At 41.5% G+C, this 18,858-nt stretch overlaps 1 protein-coding gene across 1 annotated transcript in view; it reads right to left on the minus strand.

Annotated features, from left to right (window-relative positions):
* Positions 1-18,858, minus strand: part of LOC126215339 (tubulin-specific chaperone D) — a 196,441-nt gene that overhangs the window by 143,966 nt on the left and 33,617 nt on the right. The window contains exons 4-5 of the mRNA XM_049942023.1: positions 10,227-10,422; positions 3,131-3,410 (exon numbers count right to left, since the gene is read on the minus strand). Of these exons, the coding sequence (XP_049797980.1) occupies positions 3,131-3,410; positions 10,227-10,422 (476 nt within the window). The remainder of the gene's footprint in view (positions 1-3,130; positions 3,411-10,226; positions 10,423-18,858) is intronic.

Below are 18,858 nucleotides of genomic sequence, written 5' to 3' on the forward strand. Positions count from 1 at the left end.
GATTCACATCCCATGACTTCTTAAGTATTAGCTAACCCAGTTTCACAAAGATGACAACAGAACTTTTTGTGATAGTCACCATGCAAGTGCAAGCATATACATGGTATACCATAATTAATGGCATAAATGCATACATTTGAAAGTAAACGATATTAGAAGCAAAAATGTCACAGTAAACAGAGGGTCGAAAATGCATACCTTAAGAGCTACAAAAGTTATGAGCAATTGTTCATTAGAAGAATTATGTTTCAAAGTAGCGAAGATGAAAACACTCGCCAGTCAACACACAGATAGCAAAATCAGACTGTGCTCAACTGGCAAAATTTTATCAGTAAACTGTTGAAGTATTCATAATGAAGTTTCTGAATTTACTGCCCTCCAGGAAATTTCTTATGCTCGAATTATTTTGGTACCCAGAACTGGCTGATACTCGAAGCAGAAAGCTCTGAAACATTTTGAAAGTCATAGAACATATATTGGGAAGACGGATTAGATGACCTAATAGGGAGTGTGTTCATTGCAGTTGACAAAAATAGTGCTTCTACAGAGGTTGAATATGAAGTGTCCTGGACTTGGAACACTTCCAAAAGAACCACATGAGCATGTAGTTCATCCTCTACATTTAAACACACAATGAGTTCAACACAAATGGTCTTTGTTGACCTTCACAAACAATAACAAACTTTATCACTAGTTCTAAAAACAAAGATGATGTGACTTACCAAACGAAAGCGCTGGCAGGTCGATAGACACACAAACAAACACAAACATACACACAAAACTCAAGCTTTCGCAACAAACTGTTGCCTCATCAGGAAAGAGGGGAAGGAGAGGGAAAGACGAAAGGATGTGGGTTGTAAGGGAGAGGGTAAGGAGTCATTCCGATCAAAGGCAGAGCCACGTGTGAAAGCACCCACGTGATTTACCAACTGACCTGCCTACACTGTGATGCATTCTATGTGGGAATGACCAGCAACAAACTGTCCATTCGCATGAATGGACACAGGCAGACAGTGATTGTTGGTAATGAGGATCACCCTGTGGCTAAACATGCCTTGGTGCACGGCCAGCACATCTTGGCACAGTGTTACACCGTCCGGGTTATCTGGATACTTCCCACCAACACCAACCTGGGAACTTGCTCTTCAATATATCCTCTCTTCCCGTTACCCACCAGGCCTCAATCTCCGCTAATTTCAAGTTGCCGCCACTCATACCTCACCTGTCATTCAACAACGTCTTTGCCTCTGCACTTCCGCCTCGACTGACATCTCTGCCCAAACTCTTTGTCTTTAAATATGTCTGCTTGTGTCTGTATATGTGTGGATGGATATGTGTGTGTGTGTGCGAGTGTATCCCTAAGGTAAGTGTTTCCGCTCCCGGGATTGGAATGACTCCTTACCCTCTCCCTTAAAACCCACATCCTTTCGTCTTTCCCTCTCTTTCCCTCTTTCCTGATGAGGCAACAGTTTGTTGCGAAAGCTTGAATTTTGTGTGTATGTTTGTGTTTGTTTGTGTGTCTATCGACCTGCCAGCGCTTTCGTTTGGTAAGTCACATCATCTTTGTTTTTAGATATATTTTTCCCACGTGGAATGTTTCCCTCTATTATATTTTTATCACTGGTTCCTAACACAAAAATAAGTTCACAACTATACGCAAGTACTTGGAATATACACTGAAGTGCCAAAGAAAATGGTATAGGCCTGCATATTCAAAGGCAAGGATATCATCAGGAGTACCCCTGGGAAGTGTGATAGAACCATTCTTATTCTCTATACACACAAATGATCTGACAGACATGGTGAGCAGCGATCTGCTGACGATGCTGGGGTGTACGAGTGACTGTAGGAAGACACAGAACAACTTAGACAAAACTTCTAGTTCAAATTATGTATGTAGATAAATGAAAGTTAATGCAGACGAGCAGGAAAAACAATCTCGTGATATTCGAGTAGCGTGCTGCTTCACATGGTCGCATCAATTAAATATCTAGGTGTCAAACAATGGAAACTCCAGAGGGGAATATCAACAATGTAGGAAAATACAGATTGCTACTTACCATAAAGATGACTTGTTAATTTGCAGACAGGCACATTTAAAAGACACTTATACATAAGCTTTCGGCCACAGCTGTCATCAGAAAAAGAAAGAGAAACAAACACATACCATTCATTCACACAAGCAAGCACACCTCACGCACACATGGCAGCCAACTTTGGTAGCTCAGACCACAATGGAACTGTCACGTGAAATGGAGGCAGCAATCTGGAGGGGCAGGGGAGGGGAAGGAATAGCAGTGTATGGTTGAGGAGGACACTATCGAGAAAATTTAGCAAACTTGCATTTGAAGCTGACTGCAGAATGATTCTACTGCCGCCAAAATACATTTTGTGTAAGAACCACGAACCTATACTACTATAAAAAGACAAGTTGCTCTTCAAAGTTGTTACCAAAATTCTCAAAAAGTTCTTGATCAATTTATTTAAAATTAATACATTACACATTTTAAATATGTGGTATACGGTTCTTAACTATATAGACACTTTGCAAATGGGAAATGTTGTTAGTGAAAATCTCGTATGGACACATATAAAAATCAATGTAACATAGATACACAGCATTAGTAGTGTGCTGCTTGACACAGTCACATCAACTGAATATCTAGGCGTAACACTACAAAGTGATATGAGCATGTAAAAACTAAGTACATAAGATAAATGAGGACTCATATGGAGGTAAATAGAAAGTCATTTTTCCCTTGCTCTATGTATGAGTGGCACAGGAGAGGGAATCACTAACAATGTAACAAGGCACTCTCCACCATGAACCATACAGTGGATTGTGGAGTACATGTGTAGATGTACAGGTAGAAGAAGGGAGATTGTTCTCTCTCAAAATGCTTTGTTCAACAAGAACAACAATATGAAATGACTGAATGTAGTCATTCAAGATAATAGTAATGATTCACAACCACATCTTCAATTCCGTAAAAACAACGCAATACTAAGGTAAACCTAAACAAAATTTTATAGGCTTCATTCACCTGGGTGACTCCTCAGTAATGAGAATATCTAGTCTCTTTATGAATCAGAAAAGAACCTAAAAACTGTAGTGAAAATTAAGTCTTACCTGATCTGCGTGTTGATGTCCCTAAGCCCTTGCATCAGTTCCTCGATCACTTCCTCCACCTCCTCCGGCACCTCTACATCGTCATCATCATCTTCTGGTGCTGCTACCACGGGCTGCTGGTGTTGTGGCATGACAGGGATAGTTGCTGGGGCGCCGTTGGCAGTTCTGCAGCCAATGTCACCACTGGCAGTCGTCCGCGTCACACTCAGGTTTGCCGCCAGTGAACGGCTGCCACGGTTGTACCGCCACTTGGCAACACGGGGTTTCAGGAATGTCAGACCTGATATAGTTAACAAGTGTTGTTCAGTCTTTTACACTTTGTTGCAGCTTGGAGGGGGAAAAAAACAGTAAACACTATCTTCACATGTAATTAGGCAAGGGGCTTGGAGTCTAGAAAAAACAGCATACCGTATTTACTCAAGTCTAAGCCACACTCGAATCTAAGCCGCACCTGAAAAATGAGACGCGAAATCAAGGAAAAAAATTTTTCCCGAATCTAAGCCGCATCTGAAATTTGAGACTCGAAATTCAAGGGGGGAGAAAAGCTTTAGGCCGCAGCTCCAAATCGAAGCAAAGTTGGTCCATTGTAATATGAGACACAATTTAGGTCGAATGAATGACGATACAGCTACAGTAGTTTGGTTCGAGTCGTAAGCTTAGCAGTTAAGCTTTACCCGGTAGCCATTGCTATGCGTCAGGCGCTCCGTCTGTATTTATGCGGGTACCCTTCCTTTTTCACATGCTTCATCTGGTTTGAATTGATTGCTTATTTTTCTTTGATCTGATAAGTGCCGTTCTCTTTGTTATAGGTATTTACATCACTCTAAGTTGAAAATGCATTACTGTAATGTGTCATGCATTGTTTGTCACATTCTGATAATGAGTGTTTACGGCCTATCGCCGCTCACAGCATGGCTTGCTTTTGTGCGCACTACCGCCGCCCTTTTTTTAAAAAAAAAAGGAATCGCCTCATTAACGAAACAATAGCAAGAGACTGCTATTTGTTGTTGCTTACACTGCTGCTTTCTTTGATAATGATCAACAAGAACCAAATAATGGACTGCATATGATAGAAGATGTTCTGAACGAGAATTTAGTGAAAATTTTTCTCCGTTTGAAAATCTTTGCAGGCGCCCCTTTAGTACATTAATTCTGCACATAAATTAGAGTCATCTTAGATTTAAAAATCAAGTCAATCGCCGTGCTTCATTTCTGACTGTGTCACTATTAGGCATAAGAATAATACGAATATAAACGTGACATGATATGTATATTCTTCCGCATTTGCTCTTGTCTCACTCTAGTTTCGTAATTTATTACGCAGACAGGATTTAAATGAGATAGCAACAAACACGAAACAATACATGGCAAAATATATTATTCTTATGGTCAAGAGAATACTGCATGTGATTCACAATTCATAAAAGTTTCATTTAGCAACAATCTCTTCTAACAGGTAGGAAAAAATTCAGAACGCAGAGTTGGCCATGTTGACAAACATCCCGAACAGTCTTGCCAGTCAGATTTTCGTAGTACATTGAAATGCTGCTACAGTTGAAGATGAACAATACGGAATTTGTATTTACTTCGTTGGATAATATATGAAAATGCAGCGGTCGAAACTCGGGGCGGAGAAAAAAAGCTCGTCTTCCACTCTCTCTCTCTCTCTCTCTCTCTCTCTCTCTTTTTAATTTACTTACTGTCGCAGATGTTTTGGTGCCAGTATTTTGTGCCTGCAAAGCATGCCTGTGTAGTGCTACATATATTCCACGGCAGAAGTTAGTTGTGGCGCGGCACCTAACAACATTTTTCAGAACTTCCACTTGCTTTGCATTCGATTCAAAGCTGCAGGCGGTTTTATGGATTACAAAAACCGGAAAAAAGTGCGGCTTAGATTCGAGTAAATACAGTATTGCCACAGCATATTAAGCCTCACACCGGACACACAAATTAGTATTTGGAGCAGTCTAATGGAAATGAGACAAATGGAAAAAGTAAATAAACTGTCTATTATTTCAAACAATGGAAAAGCCAGGATTGAATAATGACAATGGAGATGTTGAATTGCAGACAGGCAAAACAGAAAGATTGTTAAATAAGTAAGCTTTTGTCCAAAAGGCCCTGTTCTGAATTAGACAACACACACACACACACACACACACACACACACACACACGCGTGCAAGTGCAAGTGCGACCACTGTCTCAGGCTGCTGAGGCCAGACCAAACAGAGTGCAGGCAGCCAGAGAGAGTAGTCATTGTGTTTATTATTTCAGGAATAATCACCATAATTGTTAATAGATTTATCCTACTGAGAGACAAGACAGTCAATGCCCTGTTCTGAATTAGACAACACACACACGCACGCACGCACGCACGCACGCACGCGTGCAAGTGCAAGTGCAAGTGCGACCACTGTCTCAGGCTGCTGAGGCCAGACCAAACAGAGTGCAGGCAGCCAGAGAGAGTAGTCATTGTGTTTATTATTTCAGGAATAATCACCATAATTGTTAATAGATTTATCCTACTGAGAGACAAGACAGTCAATGCCTTCATGGAAAAATGTTTGTGGTAGTGTATGAAACCATTATTCTATGTAGGCATGCACCTCTTTATCCTCTTTATCCAGAGCAAACCGGTGGCCACAAATATCTTTCTTCAGGGCTCCAAAAATATAGAAATTGCATGGGGAGAGATTGGGACTATATGGAGGATGTGTGAAGGTGTCCCAGTGAAACTTCTCCAGCATGATTAAACGAAACTGGTAACATGTGGGCAGGCATCATCCTGCTACAGAATGATGCTACACTGCAGAAGTTTTACTGGGAAGCCCTTCACGGCTGTCGATTTGCTTCGGATGAAGAGGTCCACACTAAGTACAACCATGGTTATATAGACAATCATAAATATTTTTCCACGGGGGCAGTAACCATCTAACCATCTTGTCTCTCAGTGGGATAAAAGTGTTAACATTTATGGTGATTACTTTTGATACATTTTTTGTCTCATTTTCATTTGACTGACTCTTAAGGAATGTCTCGAAGAAACCCGAGTCATTCACATTGAATCTTAAATTTGTTCTGTACAAAGGGAATTGACTCTCGAATTATGCCTGCTGTTGTTTTCGGTACTCAGAAACAGTCAATAAAAAAATAAAATAATTGGGCAGTTGGAGTATGACTTGTGCATTGAGGGTCCCGGGCAAACTTAATTATGTATGTAGACAGTTCATCCATTCCAGGAATCGAAGAATATCAACACTGATACTGCCAAGATGTCAGTTCCAGGGATTCAAAGGCTTTCAAGAATGTTTTAGTTTGAAGTTCTACATCAAGGGGAATGTTTTGAAGAATGCGTTTGTGAGTATCAAAATAGGTTACATAAATGGTCATATCTTTTGGTTGCACTGGCTTAGAATGTTAGATTTATTACACTAGCAAGGGACTATAGATATTAGTGTGCAATATAAATTTCAACTTCATATGTCTACCTGCTCCTGAGGAAAAGGGGTCTTAATAGACAGACAGGCAGACAGTATGATAGCAAATGACAAAAATACTTTTCTTCAAGGGATAGAATAACAAATTAAAAATTTTTAGATTTTTTCCTTTGGTTGTGTGAAACCTTGCTTCTTGGCAAATTTCATGATTATGCCAACGGGAAATAGCCTGTAGGTTTTGATAGCTCAGTTTGCGAGTATCAAAATATGTTACATGAATGGTCATATCTTTTGGTTGCACTAGCTTAGAATGTTAGATTTATTTACACGAGCAAGTGACTATAGAGCTTAGAGTGTGACAACTTTAAACATCCATCTACTCCTGAGCTATATGGTTTTGAACAGTCACACTCACAGACAGCAAATTGATCCTATAATGGTTCCGCTTTTACCGATTGAGGTACAGAACCCTAAAAACAAGCAATCACCCTGTGATTGCAATAAGAAGAAAATACACTGCAAAAAAAGGCCGAAGAATATGGAGGATAAGTTTGTGACAGGACTGGAGTAGGCTCATCCCACTACAACAAAAGCAGTCACCTGAAATGCAGCCATGTGATGTATCAGCTCTGGTGCAGTTTCTGGGAAGTATTTTATGTAGGTATGACCAGTGTCCATCGGAATAAGTGGTCACTGCCAAACTGTGACCAACAATAGAGTTGACCACCCAGTGCTGCTGTGCACAACATTCTTGAGTTCAATGGCTGCCACCTTTATCTTTCGCCCAGCATCGGCTTTCCTAACCTGAACAAATGGGACGTATAGTTGAAACGTGTCCATTGCTTCAGCAATCCTCATGGCTTCAATCGCTGCTAACTCACTGCACCCTCACCCTTAACCTAACTATTCTTCCGTACACTGTCCTGTCACTCCCTCCTAATCCTCACTTTCGTATCACCATCATTGTACGCCATACAGACTCACCAGCTCTGTTGCCCGAGCCACATTCCTATCCTGTACACCTGCTGCTTCACCCTTACAGATTCCTTGCCACAGAGAGTAGGCGGTCAAAGATAGTAGATAAACAAACTATTGTAGTACATAGTTATAAAATATTATAGTAGTAAGGAGGAGGAGGTTATGGTTTAACACGCTGCCAACATCGTGGTAATTAGAACTGGAGCACAAGTTCGGATTATTTCCAAAGAACTGGAAAGTAAACTGGCTTTGCCTTTTCAAAGGAACCATCCCAGCATTTGCCTTGAGTGATTTAGGGAAATCATGGAAAACCCTAATCAAGATGGCCAGATGCGAGTTTGAACTGTCATCTTCCAAAATGTGAGTCCAGTGTGCTGACCAATGTGCCACCTCATTCAGTTTAGAGTAATTACGTGGGCACTTCGATACAAAGGTGACCAGCAATAAACGTAACTTTAGCCCTCTCTCACACAAATTATGAAGTTAATGTTGAAAAAAAAAATGTTGATTTATTTTTGGTACTTTAAGACCTCTCTTATATAGACTTTGCTACAAAACATACTTGTGTAGACCATTATGGAGGTGTCCTCATGCAGGGACAGTGAGAAAAAAATTACTACATCTTACACGGAACTTTTATTAGTAATAACAAATACTTCATGAAGTCAGTGTACACACTGTTTTGAATTTTATTTTGTGGAGGGAAACTGTTTCATACACCCAGGGAAACACAAACACTACACTTATCTCAGATGTAACATTTTTTACGTCAATAGTCCTGACTGTAATATCTATCAGAATTTGGACCACTTGACTTAGCAGGCCATTGTGATCCATCATTAAATCTTAACTCATTGGATATGGAATGACAGGCTCTCTTTTTTGAACGACTCAACAAAAACTTCGACTGAAAGTCAACCTCTATCCTTTTTTGTAATCTCTGTTTTCCCCTTGTAGGTCTCCATTCTACCAAAGGAAACTCTTGAATGCTAATGGATCTAATTTTTCTTGTTCATTCAACTTCCAGAGTGTCCAGGCAGTTACCACTGGTACATTTAGCATGTCACAGAAAATTCTCATGTACCTCCTAAGATTTCTAGTATCATTATTGTAAAGGGCAAGCAGAGAATCCGTCAAGTCAACTCTCTCTCTCTCTCTCTCTCTCTCTCTCTCTCTCTCTCTCTTTTTTTTTTTTTTTACTGGTTAGCAATCCCTTCCAGTTCTCTTCCAGCATATAATGATCCAATAGTTACAATTGAACTGTCAATCAAACTTATGACCATAACATCATCTTCTGGTGTTGCTACAGAAGAACTGCCATGTCCTTAGGACTGTAATTATTTCCCCTACTCCAATTTTCTTTCAGTTTTAGTACCAAGGGAATGCTACACAAAATTTTGCCAGCATAAACCCTGTGGTTCTTTCCATGAATATACACAAATAAACTTAAAGGTTTAGATAAATTTCAGAAATGACTGAGTACTACACACAATAAAATACTGTATCATACAACACATACCTATTCAAACACAGCACTTTATCCACAAATCAATGTACAACTTTCACAACAAATGTTCAGTGCTACATCAAGAATGCAGCGACAAAATTTGTTACGACGTAAAATCAAGTGCTGGCATGCCAGTCGGGAATGAGAGAGCAGAGATGGTTGTGAAGGTGTCAACCAACTGCACACTGACCAACCCCTCTCCAGAACGAAAATGCAACAGCAGCGGCCTCTATGCAAAGAGAACATAAGCACCACGCCCGACTGGCCACAACCTGTTTTACAGCAGCGTCAAGACTAGCAACTAGGACAGAAGGGTCAACACTCGTTACTTTGCTTGTACATTATATGTAGCTCAAACTTGGAATTGTTATACTGAAGAACATTACTTGTTTTGTCTGTTGCCCTTTGCTTGCTACTCATCTACGTAATTCTCAGAATTAAGTATTGTCATTTATCTTATTGTAAGAAAAACTCATCAATACGATTTATTTGAATGTTGTCTAGCGATCCAAGAATGCAGGTTTCCTAGACTCCCCATAGTTGACAATTAGGCAGGATTCAACACAATTTGGCTTCCCACAGGCCAAAAATTTACACTGTAGACATACTTGAAACTATTATTTGTCCTCATTTAAGGAATTTGCGATCTTACAACCACATCAGATTTAAAATATGACACAAATGGGGTAAAAATTGTGTATCCTCATTTGAGGACATGACATATGAGAGGGTTAAGTATTGCATTATGTACACACAGATGTACTTAATACTTTCAGTAGTCACAGGCTGCTCTTCTAAATTGTATTTATATTGCACACTTTTTTATAAACTAAAATAAGCACATATTGCAGACCAGTCGGTAACAAGAGTAAAGAGCCTCTAGTGATATTGCCACCAGTGGCAAACTACACACATCACATTTACGCAAACGTTACAGTGGCAATGACTACCGTGATAAGAACTTGCAGTATGGATGTCGGTTGGGAAAGTCATATGATTTAATAAGGATGTTTCTGTGGTTAGGAGGATGACCACTGCATGCCATGTATTTAAAATATGGCTCATCAGTCCTACGTACCCATTCTCAATTTAATGTAATACTGATAAATTTAACTGACAAATGGATAAAAATGATTCGCACATGAAAAGAATGACAGACAGACACCACTCACCTATCCTCTGCATAATCTTGACAGCATACCGCCGTACAATTTCTGAGTCATTCCGGTAGTTGATGCCGAGCAGGAAGCGCAACAAGTCGGGGGCGTGTGGCAGCAGGTCTTCCCGCTTCCCGTGCTTCAGAATAGCTGCAATGGCTGCCAGGCACCCACACTTGGCAGCTACTGGGCTGTTTCCATCTGCAATTATCTGTGGAGCAGGAGCAAATGCCATTAAGAGTCTACTTCAATTACTTTTAAAACACACACAAACATGGAGGAATTATAAACTGTACAAAATACGTTTTCTTTTATACAGCTCGCAAAGTACATTGATGTTTAATCACTATTTTAGTCTGCAGAATGACAGATACTTTTTTTAACTTTTGCCTTTGTAAACAATGGCTACAAGGACTGCAACCATGAGCAAACTTTATTGTAAATTAATACAGTCATTCTTCTTCTACTTTTGTGCTCTGCTTGTTGATTGGTTGGCAGTAATTTTCTTCTTCATTTTTCTCTCTCTTCTGCAAGTCTCTTCAGTTCCAAATACGTTGACAGTTTCAGGTCTTGTTTTAATCTGTTCAAAATATCAAAGTCTTGTTTTCCTTGCCCACTCTTCCCAAGTATTTTTCCTTCTATTAAGTTTACAAAGAATGGATCTAGGTGTCTAACTTATCAGCCTCCTCTTTCCTTTATAGTACTCTACAATGATATTTCCCCTCCTACACTGTTAAAGAATCCAAGGGCAATTCTCTCTGTCCATGAAATCTTTAGGACTTTTCAAACACTGCGCCTCAAAAGCCTGCAGTCTTTTCCATTCTGGCTCCTCAGCTGTCTGCATCTCTGAGCCATATAGGGCAATGCTCCAAGCATTGGCACGATATATCCTCCTACGTTGTTCTACTACCTGGGTACTTAAAGCTGGTGATTTCCTTCAGATTGTCTCCCATCAGACATAGGTTTCTTTTTATTGCAACTTTAGTACATACAAGGATTTCACTTTTATTCTTGCTTACTTTCATGTTTTGTCTTTCTGAAAAAAACTTGTTCACACTTTCTTTGGTCTTTTAGACACTGTCTTCAGATTTAGCTAATGCTGATATATAAGTAACGTTCAACCACAAATATGTCAGTGTGAGGGTCGCATGGCCGGCTGCAGTGGCCGAGCGGTTCTAGTCTGGAACCGCGCGACCGCTACTGTCACAGGTTCAAATCCTGCCTTGGGCATGGATGTGTGTGATGTCCTTAGGTTAGATAGGTTTAAGTAGTTCTAAGTTCTAGGGGACCAATGACCTCAGAAGTTAAGTCCCATAGTGCTCAGAGTCATTTTGACGGTTGCATGAAGACTATTCACAACTTGGACTCCTTAAAGAGAATTTTTCACTCTACATCAAAGTGTTTACTTTCTGGTAAATTAAAACTGTGTCCCAGACTGGTACTCAAGCCTGGAATCTTGTCTAAAGCTACGGGACTGGCAAGGTTACAGATCTGGTATAAGACACAGACTTAATCTGGCAGAAAAGTTCAACTTCAACTGCTTTTGTGTATACGGTTTTGTTGTAATGTGTCACACAGATATATTTTATAAATGTGCAATTGAGTTTAATTCCTTCTTGACAACAAAATTAGTTCCAATCTACAATAAACTTCCACACAACAAAATGAAATAGTTCAGTCGTCATCCAGTATTCAATGAAATTGACACCAATACTTATAAAATTACAATGCTACAATAAACATTAGAATTAAGATATAAAGGCCACTTAATACACGTATTTATGGCACTCTGTCACAGAAATCTTCCATCTCATAGGGACATTTTTATTTAACTAATTGCATACAGCAAGTACAAACAAAATATTTGAGACAATAAACAAAGCATCACACCAATAGGCCTATGACATCATCAACCTAAAAAAATGTCCAATGGATGATGCCACCTACATCACACAAATGCCACAGAAGTAAAAATTGATAAACCAACAGAACAGTACATTCTAAAAAAAAACACACACAGAGAAAAAGCTTATAAGTAAAAACAATTCACAAAAATTGAAACTTGATTTCATATATGTTTGGCCATTCGAGCTATATATAAACACAATTCAACAACAGGCATACTGGGCATGAGGTCTGTAATGACAAAAAATCTAAACAAACTTCATGCACCATTATATGCAAAACCAACACACATGCAAATCAAATACACTACTGGCCATTAAAATTGCTACACCACGAAGATGACGTGCAACAGACGCGAAATTTAACCGGCAGGAAGAAGATGCTGTGATATGCAAATGATTAGCTGTTCAGAGCATTCACACAAGGTTGGCGCCGGTGGCGACATCTACAACGTGCTGACATGAGGAAAGTTTCTGACCGATTTCTCATACACAAACAGCAGTTGACCAGCGTTGCCTGGTGTGATGTTGTTGTGATGCCTCGCGTAAGGAGGAGAAATGCATACCATCACATTTCCGACTTTGATAAAGGTCAGATTGTAGCCTATCGCGATTGCGGTTTATCGTATGGCGACATTGCTGCTCGCGTTGGTCGAGATCCAATGACTGTTAGCAGAATATGGAATCGGTGGGTTCAGGAGAGTAATACGGAACGCCGTGCTGAATCCCAATGGTCTCGTATCACTAGCAGTCGAGATGACAGCCATCTTATATGCACGGCTGTAACGGATCGTGCAGCCACGTCTCGATCCCTGAGTCAACAGATGGGGATGTTTGCAAGACAACAACCATCTGCACGAACAGTTCGACGATGTTTGCAGCAGCACGGACTATCAGCTCAGAGACCGTGGCTGTGGTTACCCTTAACGCTGCATCACAGACAGGAGCGTCTGCGATGGTGTACTCAATGACGAACCTGGGTGCACGAATGGCAAAACGTCATTTTTTCGGATGAATCCAGGTTCTGTTTACAGCATTGTGATGGTCGCATCTGTGTTTGGTGACATCGCAGTGAACGCACATTGGAAGCATGTATTCGTCATCGCCATACTGGCGTATCACCCAGCGTGATGGTATGGGGTGCCATTGGTTACACGTCTCGGTCACCTCTTGTTCGCATTGACGGCACTTTGAACTGTGGACGTTACATTTCAGATGTGTTACGACCCGTGGCTCTACCCTTCATTCGATCCCTGTGAAACCGTACATTTCAGCAGGATAATGCACAACCACATGTTGCAGGTCCTGTACGGGCCTTTCTGGATACAGAAAATGTTCGACTGCTACCATGGCCAGCACATTCTCCAGATCTCTCACCAACTGAAAACGTCTGGTTAATGGTGGCCGAGCAACTGGCTCGTCACAATATGCCAGTCACTACTCTTGATGAACTGTGGTATCGTGTTGAAGCTGCATTGGCAGCTGTACCTGTACACACCATCCAAGCTCTGTTTGACTCAATGCCCAGGTGTATCAAGGCCGTTATTACGGCCAGAGGTGGTTGTTCTGGGCACTGGTTTCTAAGGATGTATGCACACAAAATGTCAGTTCTAGTATAATATATTTGTCCAACGAATACATGTTTATCATCTGCATTTCTTCTTGGTGTAGCAATTTTAATGGACAGTAGTATACAAACCAACAACAAAAACATCACTGGTGCCATTAAACCACAAAGAATATGAGGGGGTGCTGATGAGTCCTTGGGTTCTCCTAATTAAAACTGATGTAGATTAATTCTGATGTTTTGGCATTAAATGTTGTTCTGTACGCTATATGTGATAGTACCTGCATAGCAGTAACATTGGTTTTTGTGGTAACTGCACTTCCTACTCCACTGTGAAGAATTGGGTTGCTGTATTTAAAACAGGGCATTTCAGCACAGTAGAAAAAGAGCATCCTGAAAGGTCAACTCAAGTCACAGTTCTGAAAACTGCAGATGCGGTTCATTCCATGATCCTAGATGACTGGAGGATACCTGCTGGAAAGGTTGCGGAGACAGTGGGTATATCCGGAGAACATGTGGGTCATATTATTCATGAGATTTTGGACATGAGAAAGCTCTCAGCCAAATGGGTTCCCAAATGTCTGAATGCAGACCAAAAGCATAAATGACTGGTGGCTTCACAGTCCATTTTGGTCCAATTTCCTTGAGATGCTGTGGGATTTTTGGACTGTCTTGTCATTATGAATGAAATATGAATGTACACACATGAAACAGACAGATAAGCAGACAAGTTGCTGGTATAAATCTTACAGGATAAAGATGGAATCAAAATAATTGACTACTTACAACATGGTAACGCCATCACGACAATGTACTAACTTGAACTTCTCGACAAACTAAAGCAACAAGTGGCCTCCAAACATCAAGGAAAGCTGAGAAAAGGAATCTTGTTTCTGTAAGATACACTCCTCCTCACAAGGCAGCCATCACACAGCAACAATTGGCAGATCTTCAGTCTGAAATCATCATGTATCTACACCATATGGCCCCCCTCAAACTATTATCTGTTCCAAACCCTCAAGAAAAACCTCAAGAGAAGACAATTCCTGAACAACGAGGAAGCTACAAAGGCTGTGGGTGTCTAGTGTGCAGCACAATCGAAATTTCTATTTTTAGATGAGTTAAAGAATCTGGAACAAAGATATCATAAATGTGCTAAGCTCGAGGGAGACAATGTTGCACAAATATTTTTTTTCAAAACCATAACAGCATTTTATTTCTTTATAAAGTCAAGGAGCTATCACCAGTCCCTCATATACTAGTGGGTCACATTGTTCACTAACCCAAATATTTGCAGGGCATGTCTCGCTGTCAATTGTAATTTATAACAAGGTTTCATGAAAGCATAATTCAAGCTATTTGGACACTTACTTAAGATTGGTTTACTCTAAATACGTTTGACTTCTGTTAGTTTTGTAATTGGGAGACCTGTTTATGTAGTTCAACATATGATAAAGCACATCTGTACTGATTATCTATATTTTGTTAATGACCATTAATCTTGTACACTGTTCAGTCTCAATGGTTTTTACAAGGTTTCCTCACACTCGCCTAACTTTACCTCCTCACAAATATACAATATGAGCAATTAAAACATGAAAGTACACAGAATATAGTTTACACAGTATGTGGATAGATGGCATACTTGACTTACTGTCCCATCTTACGTGGCAGTGGTGGAGATGATGATGATGATGATGATGATGATGATGATGATGATGATGAAGACGACGACGACGACGACGACGACTACTACAATAATCATGGTGGTGATGATGATTACCCCACAGCACAGTTATCAGCACTCTACTCGATATCAACATACACAGCTCTTGGTTTGGCTCATGTCTGTTCTCACAAGTGGAATTGTTGTGACAATTCCCCAGGAACACTCATTAGCAGGTTTCTTCAGAATGTCTAGCCCTGTCTTCACAAAGATGTGCTCTTTACATATTAAATTCCTCCAGTCACTTGGAAAAAAATTTTCATAACATACTGCCTGTTAAATGAATGGCTGACTACTTAAAAAAAAAAAAAAAAAAAAAAAAAAAGAGGGAAATGCCATCCACTCAAAGATCACCGACTTTCTCTACCTAACACTTTAGGCAGGAGACCTGACACGTCACTAAATTTACAAAGTTGCCTTTGTCAGTCAGAATGGTGGACAGACCACCAGCCAAGCTGAGTATTGTCCTTATGTCAGTGTGTGAAACCCATTTAGTTAAACTGACGACAGGTCCTGGAGATCTCCATATTACAGTAGCCAGCGGTGGATGACAGGGAACGGAAATCTCCATTTTCCTGCATGGATATCATTTATGGCCTGTTCTACTCTCTGTTGGGTAAAGTCTGAACTATTTGCTGGCAAGGCGCGCAGTAGTGGTAAAAGTGTATACGTTAGTGCCAGTATATTTGATCACTTGTACGATCATGATAGCTGCAAGTATACACGAGACAGAAGTCGACACCCAAGATTGGCACACCATTGACAATGTGCTTTGTGCGATGATGAAATGATTCATGATTTATATGCAGATTTGTTATTGGATATAACAAAGTGATAAAGAGAATGACAATTGTGATAATACTAGTGGCAGTGGCAGTGAGTTTGGGCCCTCTACATCAAATAAACATTGGAAACCTCTGCTTGTGTTGGTGAGTGACAACAATGCTAGCAGTGATTTAAGGTAGACATTTGTTTACGAGGAATGGATACAAACAATGGTTATTCTAAAAATAATCTAGTCACACATCTGGAACCTTTTGAAGGTCACTCAGACATTACATTTGTTTCTGATGATCCATGTTGTACTTCAGAGGTTTCTTTGGTGATGAATTACCTCATATTTTTGTGACATAATCTAACCTGTTTGCCGCAGTATTAACACCAATTCCTGTCACATCACCAAAGTTAAGTGCTGTCTGGCTCAGCTAGCATTTGGATGGGTCATCATCCTGGTCTACCAATGCTGTTGGCAAGGAGAGGAGGGGGGGGAGGGTGCACTCAGCCCTTGCGAGACCAACTGAGTTACTTGATTGGGAAGTAGCGACACCAGTCACGAAAACTACCCGGGGGATCAGTGTGCTGACCACATGCCACCTCCTTATCCACATCAGATTACACCTAAGGGCTGAGGATGACGTGGCAGCTGGTCGGTATCATTGGGCTTTCGTGGTCTGTTCAGACAGTGTTTCTTTTGTTTTTCTTTTAAGTGTCACCCAAGACACTAAAGTGGCCTGACATTTTCATTGTTAAAATGAAACCATTTTTAGTGATCATTCTTGTGATAGGATGAGTTAGAAAAGACAGTTATCAGGAGTACTGGAGCACAGCCTCTCGATTGAAATTCCTATCGGCAAACAGCTAATGAGTCGCAATCGATGGGAAGAGAGATGGACTGCATGCCACTTTTCCGACAATTCACACCAGGATAATCTTGCAGACAGACTCTGTAAGGACCAACCAGATCTCCATTTTGTGGATCATTTTCAGACCTTATTTTAAGCACATACAAGTGGTATCACTTGCTGAGACCATGATATCTTGGAGAGGCCACCTAAGGTTGGTTTGTGGAATTAAAGGGACCAGACTGCTACGGTCATCGGTCCCTTTTTCCAAGTACTAAAAACACCCACAGAGAATAAAAACGAGTAACAGAATAGAGCACAGACGACACAGAACAAGAGAAACTGAGACAAAGACCAGACAAAACAAACTAAAATCACAGAGAGTGTGACGGTGGTTGGCTGACCATAGAAATATAAAAGGAAAAGCCAACCACTTAAAACACATTAAAAAATCAGTTTAAAACCGGAGGCCAAAGGCCAGAATCAACACAAAACAATAAGATAAAACAGAACACTTAGATTAAATGATAAAAACCCCCTGCCCGAAGAAAACATAAAACTAAGTCAGCCGTAGCAGAGTCATCTGTTAAAAGGGCAGGGAGCGTGTCAGGCAGTGCGAACGACTGCCTGAGCACAGCTAAAAGCGGACACTCCAATAAAATATGGACCACTGATAAAACGGAGCCGCAGCGACATAGAGGTGCGTCCTCACGGCGCAATAAGTGGCCGTGCGTAAGCCGAGTGTGCCCAATGCGCAGCCAGCAGAGGACAACAGACTCCTTGCGGGAGACCCGCACAGACGACCGCAACACAGTCGTCGTCACCTTGATTGGACGGAGTTTGTTGGGCGTGGGGCAGATTGCGCCATTCAAGGTCCCAAACCGAAAGAACTTCACGGCGTAAGACTGCCCGCAAATCAGTCTCCGGGAGGCCAATCCCCATAGATGATTTACTAGTGGCCTCTTTCGCCAGGCGGTCAACATTCTCATTGCCAGGTATCCCAACATGGCCTGGGGTCCACACGAAGACCACAGAGCAGCCGCAACGCGCAAGAGTATGCAGGGACTCCTGGATAGCCATCACCAGACGAGAACGAGGGAAACACTGGTCGAGAGCTCGTAAACCGCTCAGGGAATCGCTACAGATAACGAATGACTCACCTGAGCAGGAGCGGATATACTCCAGGGCTCGAAAGATGGCGACCAGCTCAGCAGTGTAAACGCTGCAGCCAGCCGCCAAGGAACGTTGTTCGGAATGGTCCCCTAGAGTGAGCGAATAACCAACTCGACCAGCAACCATCGAGCCGTCAGTGTAAACAATGCCAGAGCCCTGATACGTGGCCAGGATGGAATAAAAGCGGCCGCGGAAGGCCTCTGGAGGGACTGAGTCCTTCGGGCCCTGTGCCAAGTCGAGCCGAAGGCAAGGGCGAGGCACACACCATGGGGGCGTGCGCAGAGGTGCCCGGAAAGGAGGGGGAACAGGGAAAAACCCAAGCCCAGAGAGGAGCTCTTTGACGCGTACGGCGATCGGACAACCCGACCGGGGCCGACGTTCTGGCAGATGGACGACTGACTGCGGGAACAGGACACGGTAATTTGGATGCCCGGGCAAGCTAAAAACATGGGCAGCATAAGCAGCCAGTAATTGTTGGCATCGTAACCGCAGTGGAGGGACACCTGCCTCCACTAGTGTGCTGTCCACAGGGCTGGTGCGGAAAGCACCAGTGGCAAGGCGTATCCGGCTGTGGAGAATTGGGTCCAGCACCCGCAACGCAGATGGGGATGCTGAGCCATAAGCCATGCTCCCATAATCCAGACGGGACTGGATT

The sequence above is a fragment of the Schistocerca nitens genome, chromosome 12 (assembly GCF_023898315.1).
Source record: "Schistocerca nitens isolate TAMUIC-IGC-003100 chromosome 12, iqSchNite1.1, whole genome shotgun sequence".
In the NCBI taxonomy this organism is placed as follows: Eukaryota; Metazoa; Arthropoda; class Insecta; order Orthoptera; family Acrididae; genus Schistocerca; species Schistocerca nitens.